At 41.9% G+C, this 12,632-nt stretch overlaps 2 protein-coding genes across 6 annotated transcripts in view; one reads left to right on the forward strand and one right to left on the reverse strand.

Moving 5' to 3' along the window:
* The window catches only part of acss3 (acyl-CoA synthetase short chain family member 3), a 49,542-nt gene extending 45,531 nt beyond the window's left edge, over window positions 1–4,011 (forward strand). The window contains exons 12-16 of the mRNA XM_008276485.1: window positions 753–834; window positions 2,360–2,482; window positions 2,560–2,659; window positions 2,811–2,986; window positions 3,451–4,011. Of these exons, the coding sequence (XP_008274707.1) occupies window positions 753–834; window positions 2,360–2,482; window positions 2,560–2,659; window positions 2,811–2,986; window positions 3,451–3,534 (565 nt within the window). The 3' untranslated portion in view covers window positions 3,535–4,011. The remainder of the gene's footprint in view (window positions 1–752; window positions 835–2,359; window positions 2,483–2,559; window positions 2,660–2,810; window positions 2,987–3,450) is intronic.
* The window catches only part of ppfia2 (PTPRF interacting protein alpha 2), an 82,678-nt gene that overhangs the window by 4,582 nt on the left and 65,464 nt on the right, over window positions 1–12,632 (reverse strand). For 2 of the 5 annotated variants that reach the window (XM_008276483.1, XM_008276484.1), the window contains 2 exons: window positions 11,357–11,448; window positions 3,915–5,316 (listed from right to left, as the gene is read on the reverse strand). In XM_008276483.1, the coding sequence (XP_008274705.1) occupies window positions 11,390–11,448 (59 nt within the window). In that variant the 3' untranslated portion in view covers window positions 3,915–5,316; window positions 11,357–11,389. Of the gene's footprint in view, window positions 1–3,914; window positions 5,317–11,356; window positions 11,449–12,632 lie in introns of those variants that run through there. The other 3 variants (XR_520007.1, XR_520006.1, XM_008276482.1) reach the window with 3 other exon arrangements.

Below are 12,632 nucleotides of genomic sequence, written 5' to 3' on the forward strand. Positions count from 1 at the left end.
GCTAGAAAGTTGAAAAGTTCCTGTATTCCCTCTTTCTTTCTATGATGAACAGTGTGATGTTGGCGATTAAAACCAAAACAAAGATGCCTTTTAAACCTACAAACAGGTTTTGGGGTTCAGAGATCTAATGCAACGTGATAAATCATTCGTTTTTTTGCTGCATAATGTTGTTTTTTTATCATAAATCTGTTTGTTTACATTTGGAGCTTCTGTGTATCGGAAGAAAAGTGCATTTTTTATGTAGTCAAACAGCAGAAAAACATGATTTTAATCTTCCTCTTTCCACAGAAAATTAGCATCAGAAGTAAGAGTTTTTGGTTTGAATGTTCTCCTTGTAGTGAAATTAATCTATGCAGAGTCATGTTTAGGGTTCAAAAGTGAAATTGGACCATCTTGATCAGGACACTGGCCAAGAAGTGGGATTACCTGTAGTCTCTGGTTAAACAAAGACGGAGTCGCTGAGCTCTCCTATCTACGCCGTGTGTTTGTTTGGGTGACTCAGTGTGGGTGAGGCAAGGTGAAGTCTGGCAGAGCCCGGCTGTGTGTGGAGACGAAGTGAAATGAAGGCATAGCCGTCTTTACACACCCCCACGGCTTTAGGGAGTAGAATTTCATAGACTTGGCTGATTTTAGAATGACCCAAACCCCCCAAATGATCCAGACATTTTATGTGTAGGGCCATGTAGAAACTGTTCTGTAGTTGAGAGGTTTCATGTGCCGAACTACATTCAGCTTGTACTTATCCCCCTCAGACTACCTTTACCACCAGGTGCAGCTCTGTCATTGTGGCAGAACCAGGATTTGTTCAAGAAGCTCTACTTCACAAAGTTCCCAGTAAGTCGTATTGTAATTTCTTCACAAAATAATGTTTATTCCTTCTCTGAGGACAGAGCTGAGTGGGAGGAATGTTCTCAGTTTGTCAGGTATGTTTTGCAAAAACTACCAGGCTGGAATTCATGGTGGGCAGGTGGTTAAAAAAAAGAAAAAAAATCATTACATTTTGGTGCAGTTTTTGTCTTGGCAGAAGATTGCTGTGTCTGACTGCCCTCCTAGGGGGAGAAGAAACATGTTGCACCATAGAAACCCCATCTGATTTAACCCCTAGAGCCCGACAGACGAAATTGGCATCCAGCGTCCTGTTCCTTCTTCTCGGCTGGATTGCACACTGTAATCACAACAGCGAGGCACGGCTTGACCTTTCCAGTGATTCCAGTTATTTGTCTGTGTGACAAAGTGTTATCGAGAAAAATGATTTAGAAATTATATTTAAATTTAATCATAGTTATTACCTGCATCCATCTCCACACTCAATACTTTTGCTGGAGTTACTCTTGAACTTGTTGGGATGGGAGCTTTGTAATGTTGCTTCAGATGTTTGTGCATACCAAAGTAATCACATTACAAAAACAGATTTAACTTCTTTAATTTCTTAACCCATTTTCTCACTCCTCCTTTTTTTCGGTTGAGCAAGTCACTGAGTCCCAGTAGTTTAATTCTGCAGAAACAGCAGAAGTTACTCCTTCTAGTTGTTTCTCTGTGCAGCAAAACAATAATCTGGTTTGGAAATTGCAGCAAATTTTCTGCATTGCCTCCAAAATACAGCTGACATAGCATCCCACTTAGTCAAAAAACACACAAAACAAGAGTTTGCTTCTCATTGCAGTGATTTAAAGGCTGTGGTCGCATGTGGACACACATTTTTTTCTAAATTGCCTCCCACCGTCACGGCTCTGCTGCTGGCAGATTCCAGAGAATGTTTCCTAAATGGCGACAAAAAGTAACATTACTGGCAGCGTTTTATTGTGAGACACATGTAGAAACACAATATTTTAATTAAACAAAAGCTTGTTTTTCATCGATATTAGTGATAATATAAGAAGTTTGCAGGCATCATCATATCAGTAATGGAAGATCTGCATTGACTCGACTGTTCTGAAAAAAACAATGCGTAACCATAATGACTAAGATAAGAGCTTCAAAGTAAAGGTGGTGAAATCACCCCGAAAATAGCTCCGGGGATTAATAACAGAAAGATATTTTTGAATTGTAATAGTTGTAATTCTTTGAAGTTATGCTCAGTTCTGCTTTTCTGACACTGGATCAATAATGTATGAGGGCGGGTTGTGTTGCGTTTGTGGTGCAATGCTGCCCTCTAGTGTTGAAATTGTACAATGCAGAACTATTTTTGCAAAGTTTGCTCAGACGTTCAATCAAAGGAACTGAATTTCTGAGAAAGCAAATGACAAAATGTTTATACTAAACACCTTAAGCATTCAACTTTAGGAGAATCTCTTATGGTTAGACTGTTTGGGCTCTTCTAAACTGCTACCAATGCATCTTTCGTTTTTGTTAACCCCAGGGTTACTATGACACCATGGATGCAGGTTTTGTGGACGAGGAGGATTTCCTTTACATCATGTCCAGGTCTGACGATGTCATCAACGTGGCGGGTCACAGGCTGTCGGCCGGAGCGCTGGAGGAGGTACCAGAGGAGGAACAAAAGGAGTGACATAAATATTCTTTCATGGTATTATCATGACATATGGTTGTGTTTTGCAGTCGGTGATGCAGCACCCAGCAGTGGGAGACTGTGCAGTGGTGGGTGTGGAGGACTCTCTGAAGGGTCATGTTCCCTTGGCCCTGTGTGTACTTAGGAAAGGTGAGGATTGCATTACCATTCAGGACTTTTTTGATATCAGTATTTTGCCATTTGTACTTGGGGGACATTAGATAACCTCGCTACAACATCTATACCAACATAGAAATTACAGGCGGCATTAAAGCTACATGTTTGCCTCTATGTGTCTCAGGTGTGCAGAAAACTGAAGAGGAGGTCGTAAACGAGATGGTGAAGCTCGTGAGAGACACCATCGGACCGGTGGCCGCCTTCAAGAAAGTGCTTTTTGTCCACGGATTGCCGAAGACGCGCTCCGGCAAGATCCCTCGCTCCTCTTTGGCCAACCTGGTTAACGGCAAGCCCTACAAGGTGTGACGCAACCCTTACATTTGGTGCATTATATACCATCATCAAGCGCTGCAGGGTCAATTCTCTGAAGGAAAATATAGTTTGTGTTATTCTGTCCCCCCACACACACACTGTGCAAAGGATTTTACAGCAGCTCAGGAGACGGTAAAGCTCATTTTGCTACTGAGAGTTTGAGCAATGATGTTGCATTAGCAGACCCCGCGCTCATTAAACACAACCGAGGTTCATCTGGGATTTTATCTCTTTATAGTTACTGACTCAGTATTCTGCTGATCAGATGCTCCCCACGAGAAACTGGGATGACAAAGTGGGAAACAATTCCTTACGTAAGACAGTTGCGTTTGCAGTTTAAATTCTCGAGAGAATTGATGTAATAAATTTAGAAATGCATTAGAAAGGGTACAATTTAGATAAATGTGTGTATTCTTTAGTTTTTTTTCAAAAGAGCTGTTTTTCCTCCACAGATCACTCCGACCATTGAGGACCCAGAGGTGTTCAAAGACATCGAGACACAAGTTGAGAAAGCTCTCGGACGCAGCCGAGCCTGAACCTGAGAGAAAACTGAAAACCAGGACCACACTCTGTTTTAGAAGAACTTTGCAAGAATATTCCCACCATGCAGTGTGCTGCGAAGTAGACGCAAAATTAGTGACTGTAGTCGTCCATGTCAGGCCGGCATTGTTGCTAGAGAGTTCTTGCCTTAAAAATCCATGCAGCTGGATTAATATCTCCACTTGTAATAATGGAACAAACGATATATTTGTACTTAATCTGAATAATAATGTGAACCCACAATGCACTACAAGCTTTGCAGATTCATAATTAATGAACAGAGGCGATGTGCAGCTACTGTTTATACACAACCGAGCCCTCCAGCTAAACAACATTTTGAATTATGAATGACAAATAATGAAGGCAACTCGCTCACTGACAGTTTTTTATTTTATTGACAATGAAAATTTGTTTGCTCACCACTTAGTTTTGACCAAAGTACAAGAAGTAATAAATAAAAAATGGACACAAAATAAAATGATTCATTGTTCGTGCAAATCGAAGATGTAAAAACGAATGAAAAAAAAAAAAAAGCGTAAGACTCGTTTCTGAGTGGTCCATCCGAAATAACTAAAAGACAGAAAACAGGGCTATACAACAGGTTACCCTGGAAACTCTGACGGAAACAAAGAGTTAACAGTTACACCAAATGTAAGTCACAGCAAGCAACAGGTTTTTTTGTCATTAAGTCACCTCACTTCAACATGGTCATATACACTCTACACACACTATGAGCTAAAGCAGTCTGTCTTTCAGTTATTTCATCTGTTCGGTTAGTGTCTGAAGGGTTTTGGGGGGAGAAGGCCAGCTCGGCTGAAAGTGTAGTTGTCCTTTGTGTTAACGCGTCGCCCGACAAAACATACAGTACGACAAGTGACGGCTTCTGCGAGCGACGTACTGCTTCTTCTTTTTTTTTTTTTGTTCTCTGAGAGGAAGTTTTGTGCAACTTCGGAGAGCAACGGCGTCTCTTGTTTCGTCCTTGGCTACTAAATAGTCCATTGAGTTGATGCGGTTGTATGAAAAGTGCTTGTCACGTTTTGTTCCAGTGCGTCGACACACGTCCTCTTGAAACGCTCCTGCGAGTCCATAAGAAAAGGATAATGAAGTTTTTGTTGTTGACGGAATAGGGCCTCGGAGTGGTTTCTTTTTTCTTCTTCTTCTTTTTTTTTTCTTTTGTTCACCACTAGAGGGCAGGTTTTCACACAACATCCAGAATCTCTTCCTCTCTGTATGGTGCAGCACAGGTTCATCATCATCATCATCATCATAATCATCATCAGCACAATGAAAAAATAAAACCATATGTACAAAATGATCTAGAGGGACGAGGGGTAATATGGAGAGAGTTTAAAGAGCAGCATATATTAATCTATGGTCCACTAAATGAGGTGGCAGGGACATTTTTTTGCACAAACTCTGAATATCTTTTTTTTTTTTTATACATAGATGTGTGTATATATTAAAAATGGCATATTTATATTATTTTACAGATAACCTACACATCTCCTGTAGAAGAAATACACAGTACATTATGCTTCGACAAGTTACTGTACATGTAAAAGGTAGAAATGGTGACAACGGGGGGGGCGGCCTGCAGGACAGTTTAGCACCGGCATCTGGTGCCCATATTATAGGGGATGGAGCAGGGGTTTTGGGGGGGAAAGGGTCAGAGAGGAGAGCAGGGCTTCTTGGCAGTGCGTGTTGTCAGAATGGGTCAGTCCTGATCGGGGTTGACCCGTCCAGCAGCTCCACTAGTTTGTCTCCATTCAGAACTGCACCTGAAAGGGAAACACAATGAGTGGGGGTTTAATGAGAGGCTTGAAATCCCCAACGTTGGTGAGATTTTTTTTTTTTTTAACCCAAAAGAGGGGAAAAGCTGAATTACAACATGCAAAGAATGCAGTTTGAATCCTGAATTAGGTTGTTGTTGGGTATAGTTGCACGGGTGACTCTGGAAGTAGGATTATTAGCAACCGGCTGTACTGATCAGAGTTTAGTGCGATAAAGCTGTTAAAAAAAACACAAAAAACAAACAGTTTTTGACATTTCTTTTCCAACAAGAAGGATCAAATAATTTCAGACGTATTTAGCTCATATCAAAGATTGAACTGTGTGATTGGTGGTGTACAGTTGCGTCCTTTTAAGCTATTTTTAACATTAAAGCTTTAATAGCTGTCTGCACTGACTGGATGCGTTTCAGCCATATTCTCTGTCTCACGTGCATCTGGCACAATGGATTTGCGTCAGTGTTAATCGATGCAGCTGTCCACGCTTGATGTGAAATGGATTGGTCATTAGTTGGAACCCTTGAGCTTAAAGTCTGTTTTCGTCCAACTTGCGCGAATAACAACAGTAATTGCATACTGGGCTGTAAACAGTGACGGAACGTGTCTGACTGCACAGCAGAACTGAGACATTGGGCGTATGAGAGGAGATGACAGTGGATGAAAGCTGCTCATGTGTAGCTTACACAGTGCAGGTGTCGAGTATTTGAAAGTTGTCTTGCATTATAGTTTGGCAAATTAGAATTAAATTATTTGGCTTTTCGGAAGATGTTTAACAGAAAACAAGGAAGAAAATCTTATCTGAGTACTTCACACACATCTAAAACTATTTCACAGAACCAGGCCTGGGAACTAGTCAAATAAATACTGTACTTTCTGTTTTGCAAATGTACCATCTTGCTTCAAATGCGGGGTTAGAAATAAGGGAGGTCAAAAGGGCGCCAACATTTTCATTTTTTTTTTTTTTGGTGTGCCTTTATGCAAATCTTACACCGTAATGTGCACCAGTGGAAAAATGTAAATAACGCCAACAACTGAGGATAGTGTACCAGAATTCAACCCAATGCACTCGCTGAACTTTGCACTTTATTGTTTTTGCTGAGAAGTCGTAGTAGTACAACAAGCATTAGAAGCAGCCTGCAGGGGACTCCGGGGGATGAGCAGCTACTTTACGAAAACAAAATTATGCTTATGAAGATGGAAGCTGCATAACTTTACTCGCTGAATCCAACCCCTGTGCTCAGCTTTGACTTTTATTCGCTGTCTTACTGTGTCTTCTAAACACTCCTTTCTTAGATGATCGCCCCCCATCTCGGCTTTATATTATCCAGCTGCCTGTTGTGACTTCGTGTAGGCCTGTAGTGATGCTTCAGGACTATAAAGTGTCCTGCCTGTTGTTATCACTGCACCCAGATGCCTAAACTGGTAGTAAAGTGCCTCTTTTAAATTACAAATATGAGGTTGCAGAAGTAAAGTTTCCAGCAGAAAAAACAAAATCGTTGATGTCAGGACTGCATTGTATGTGGTCTCTCCTATATATAGGTGTGTGCACGTCTTTCTGCATGGGACTGCGTATATAACATCGCTCATCTGTTGTTTGGGTGTTTTATCCTTAGGGTTATTCTGTCTTTATGTTGGATTGGCAGTGGAGGGCCATGGCAACCTTACAATAGGTTTCACGTTACTTCGCTTTACAGTCTTTCTGATTCATATTAACAGTCGGTGTGTTGATCCAGTCCAGTTATAACACAGTGCCTATACAGGAAAACCCTCTGCAGACACTACAGAAACAAGACATGACGTGACACTTGCATTTACTGCTTATTAATCAGTTTTAAAGGGCTGATCGGTGGCAGTATCCCACTGCTCTGCCTGGTCGTGTTGGTGGAGCTAGACTTTTGGATATTGTTTGGACGTCGGCTGCTGCTATGGTTCAATCTGTGGCACTTTGGATGTGTCCAGGAATAGACACCACTGCATGTTGTCAGTGTTGGAACCATTAGAAATGTGTCACAGCCATAACTGTAACCATAGCCAGAGTTGGGGTTGTACTCACTCTCTCTGTAATCAGGGACATGTTCATTTTTACTGCTTATATTTTACTGTGTGTGTATTCCTAAGCAAGCAAATAAAAGTCCAAAATAGAAACACATCTGTAGCACCACAACAGCAGCCGAAGCTCGAACAATAACCGTATATGCTGCCACAGCTTCAGCATCACAGCCAGGTAAAGGAGCTGCAGCTGGGCTCACAAGCACCAGCTGGATGTTGTTGGAGATCTGCCTTTAAAAATGAATAATGAGGAATAATAGGCATATTGTGAGGGAACACAAAAGCTGTTCTCAAAAAATGATCTTCAGGGGTCCTCGTGGAAGTCCTCTGGTATGTTGCTCTTGGAGAAAATCCTAAATTTCTTGGGCCACATAATCCAGTGTGTGGCAGTGTTGTTGTGCTTGTCCCTCTGTTCTTGTCTTTCGGATGTTGTGGTGTTTTGTTGTGTTGATTTAATGAAGGCCCAGCTTGGATCGCCTCAGGTTTTGAGTGTTTTCTTAATATGTCTGTGCTTGTTTTCATTTCTTTCGGTGCTGGAAGGTTCTGATAACCTCCAGCTTATGTCCCACTGGGTTTTGGGAGTAGGTAGTGGTCTGTGTGTGTTTGTTACAAGTAAACCTCAATGTTAAGACTTCCAAAAAGACTCAACAACACAGTCCAAATAAGGCAGCCTGCTTCCCCTGAAATCCTCTTTGTTTGAGTTGATATAAAGGCTTTTACTTCTTGGGTTTTGACCCCGGTGTCATCCACATATCTGGGAGTTGTTTATGTAGAGATTGGCCACAGTGGGTGAGACTGGGGAGCCCACAGCACAGCAGTGGTTCTGTCTGTAGAAACCCTCATTATATTTGAAATAGGTGTTGAAGCAGCGCACAAACCCGACAGAAGGTAAAGTACTGTTGTTTAAAGAGCTGTTGCCTCTGTCTCAGATGTAGGTATACATGTAAAAAAAAAGTGTTGAAATTGAATGCAGTTTCTGGATTTTGTTGAGAAATTCTGTGGGATTTTGAATGTGATGTGAAGGATTTCCAACCACAGGTGCTACACATGGTGGCGAGATGTTTTGCAGTGTGTAAGTGACGGAGTTATTGCATTCACTGATTGCTATAAGTAGGGATCCTTTTCTCTGTATTTTCGATCCGTATCCAAATAGTGTGGCTTCTCCAGGTTAAAGCTGGTAACATGATGGACGCTCTATGGCTGTGCATCTCCCCCTGTATGCCAGCAAGATGGTGATGGATGAGTCTTTGCTTAGAGCTCTTACTGCCTTCCTTTCCTGGGTTGTGACGTTGGAAAGAAGTATTTTTGCACAACCGAACACTACTGAAACCTTTAATCTGAGTTGCAGGAGATGCAAACATCAAAAAGTGGCCATCCAAATGCTGCTGCTCTCGAATGGTATGCCCCTTGTACTTCATTGACACATACCACCACCTGATGTTGGTTGGACACTCGCAGCTTGTGATCTGTCACTTCAGTGCAACGTAATATGCAAATTTAATACGCAATGACCTAGCTTTTGGAAGAGTGTTGTTGTAAATGTATGCTTTTATTTCTACCTTTATGGAAAATGCAAGAAAATACACTCATAGAAATAGGAAGAGTTCATAACCTTTTTGTTGCTGTCACATGCTTGTGAAACATCTGATTGTAAAGAAACTTAATATATGGTTGTTGTTGCAAAAGGTACTTATATTTGAGCTAACTTTGGCAATAACATCCCTCCCTACAACGGTGAAACAGGTCAGCCCTCAATCAGTTATGATCAAACAGTCTGGCTTGGTTACGAGGCTAACCAGTTATGTTAGCTAAGGCTAACTCAAATATAATCACCTGCTGTATTGACAAGCATACATGAAATGCCAACATCCAACAGTGGACAGTGGTATGCTGGCCGCTCAGCTGCTTAGTTAAATGCCTTCAAAGGCCGTAGACTAATCAATGAGAACAGTTTTAAGACAGTACTTGTCATAAAGTTCCGTTGTTAGCCTTTAGAAAGTGGTATGTATGGATAAAATACAAGCAGAACACCATCTGAGAGCAGCGGCTGACCACTGTAGGAAGCACTTTTCCTGGTATCTCTCACAACACAGGATGAAGCTTTCAGCAGTGCTCTGTAGTGCAAAAATACCTCCTTCCAACCTCAAAACCCCAGAAAGGAAGGCAGTAACACCTGTAGACATAGACCAGAATATCAACATCCTGCTGGCAGACAAGGGGAGATACACAGTGGTGCTCATCACAGCCAAAATAACTACACTGCTCAGTGACAAGACTGCCTACGAGGCTCTGAGATGAGATCACACAGGCAGCTACAAAAAGAAGTTCAGAGAACAACTAGAAAAGGAGAAAGCCCTCGACCATCCATCTTATTACCAGCTTTACCCTGGAGAAGCCACACCATGCATATATGGACTTCCGAAGATACACAAAGAAGGACAAATCCATCATCTGCCACATTAATTCTACCTCCTGTAACACTGCAGAACACTTCACTATCATCTTAGTATCTCTACTTGGAAATACTTTAGATCACCTACAAAACTCCACCGCTTGTGTCAGCAAGAAACTGAAACTGCCCCAGATGAAACCATTGTGTCATTCATCTTCCCTCACTTTTCAAATATACCTACCTCAGAGGCCACAGAGACTGGCCGAAAATGACTACTGCAGAACAGCTGTTTGAACAATAGAAGCACCTTCCCCTCTTACCAGATATGATTGACCTTCCCTTACCACCAAGGGTTTATACAAACAGAAGCACTGCTGTGCCATGGCTTAATTTCACCCATTGTGTCTTGACATTAAAGAAAGTAGATCTTTCAAGAAAACATGACACCAAAATCAAAATCCAAGAAGTAGAAACCTTCACAGACTTCACAGTATTGACATAGTTAGTTGGTGGATAGCCACATCAGGCTCACAGAGGAGACTGTCAGAGAAAAAAAGCTGCCTTTTCTGGACTGCATTGTGCACATTGAGGAGCCAATATCTGCTATTTTACACCATCAACTGGAACATTAGCAGATGGTCATCGGAGCCTTACGGAGTATGTCATTACCAAGACAAAGGGAGCAAACGCATACTAAGACAGAACTCAGTACCTGTGGCTATCCTAACTGGGCCTTCATTTAGTCACACATATGTGAAAAAATTAAACCCACAACATGCAGTACAATGTGGGGAGTGCGCAAACCTATATATAAAGGCGACCAAACAGCTGCTCCTTTGAAGGCTCAGCAGGGGTCAAAATAAGGAACACTTCTTTAAGAATAGATAAAGAGATAAAGAGATAAAGAGACTTTATTGTCATTGTGCAGGAGTACAACGAAACTTGTAGATGGTTTAAGAGAGGAGTAGAGGCAGCCATCTATGTTAAACTGTAACAGCCATCTCTGAACAAAAGATCTGCAAGTCCGCTTGTCAGCCTTTTGGTTGGCAGTTAAATTGTGAGGTAATGTCAGTTCAGTACAGATGTGGAAAGACAGCACAGTCAGATGGCGTATCACATCAAAGAAAATGACAATCTCCATTGCACCTGGCAGTACAAAGCAAACATTTTGGAAAGGAAACTAGGGCAGGCTCACTTTGTAATCTGAATAACTCTGACGAGGCCTATTTTAGGAGCCTTGAACTGTCATAATCATCTAAATGAACTTTGTTAACTCATCTCTGTGTGAGGTACTGAACTTCTCATTTATTTGAAGCTGATTTCCAAAGCTTCGACCACAACTGACTCATCTTTTCTGGAAGGACATTAAAGGGGAGACATCAGGACGAGACGGTACCTCGCTGCTCGCCCTGCCGTCTCCTATCACAGCTACCTGGCAAAAACAGCGCAGACGCTCGCCAAGACGATGAGACAAACATGCTTATCTTGGGAAACAATTGGCCCACTTCTGTTTAATCCAATATCTGTTTTAAGTGCTTCTGAGGAAAGCTGTGTATTTGACAGAGCAAGAGTCTGTGTTGTGTTACATACAGCGTACAGTTTAAGGTCCCTCTCTTCCTCCTCTCAGCAGGAGTAGGTTCTCACCGTGGAGCTGTCCAGTCGCTGCACCGCAGAAGGTCCGACTGTAGGGGGAGACAGTGAGATGGAACGGTTAACTCTGAACATCAGGACTCCTGACAACATCAGATGGACCCAGAGGGAGAAGGAAACATTCTTCCACTTGGTTTCCACCCCGAATAGGTGCCACAAGATTAGACATCCTCAACAAGCAACAGTCTTTCCACACAATGGCGATTACTTGTAGTGTCACCCTCAGAGGAGAAAGCCATGAATCACTCAAAGGAAGTGTTTTGGTTTTGAGTGGACACCACCAGCGACTAGATTTCAGTGTATTGTGGATGTCACAGACCGGGGAGCACAGAGAATCGAGACAGAGGAACACAGGAAGGCTGTTTCAGTGTCATTGGGAACACCTTGTTAAAAGAGAACACTGGCCAACAAAATCAATGCATTCGGATGATTTCCAGCCATGTATAACAACCTGTATGGCGTATTTCTAAAGACATAGTTGCTAATACACTCTGCATCCTTTTAAAGGATAATTCTGGTTTGTTACCATCTTGGGTCCATCGTGGGTTTACTCTTCCTCACCAGATCAGTTTTCCTAGAACTGTAAATGTTTAATCTTTGATTCTGAGCACCTCCAGGACTAAATGCTCATCCAAGTTGGTTAAAAAAAAGTGGAGCTTGGTGATGGAAACAATATCTAGAGGTGCTCGCAACATCTACAGTTCCAAGACAACTAGCTGGTGAAGACTGTGGTGCTATGGCTGAACGTTCTGGAACAAGTCCCTAAGAGGACCTTGAATTTAGTGGTAAATCAATCAGAAAAGTTTGACATAACCAGCATTACAGGGGGATGGTTAGCGAGGACAACATTAGGTTGGTCTTCACCTGCTACTGGGGCCTGGCTAGCTACCACAGCTAACGGGTCGTTGTTGTCCATTGTGTCGCCTCCAGTTCATTAAGATTTTCCTCCAATGCTGCTAACAGGCTGCATTTATTCCAAATATCATCTTTAAAGGAGGCTAAAACTATAAAACGACACAATAAGCAGGACAGAGAAAGAAGCTAAGGGAGAGACCTTGTGATCTGCTTAGCTAGCATACCTGAGCTAGCATGTTATTGAAAATTATATCCAAAATAAGCAAAACCGGTACTTGAGTCCAGCCAAGTGTATGTTGTAATTCTAAACTAGCTGTATAGAAAGATATGTACTAGAGCAGAGGGAATACAGACAATAACG

Source organism: Stegastes partitus, unplaced genomic scaffold (assembly GCF_000690725.1).
Source record: "Stegastes partitus isolate 25-593 unplaced genomic scaffold, Stegastes_partitus-1.0.2 Scaffold74, whole genome shotgun sequence".
NCBI classification, from domain to species: Eukaryota; Metazoa; Chordata; class Actinopteri; family Pomacentridae; genus Stegastes; species Stegastes partitus.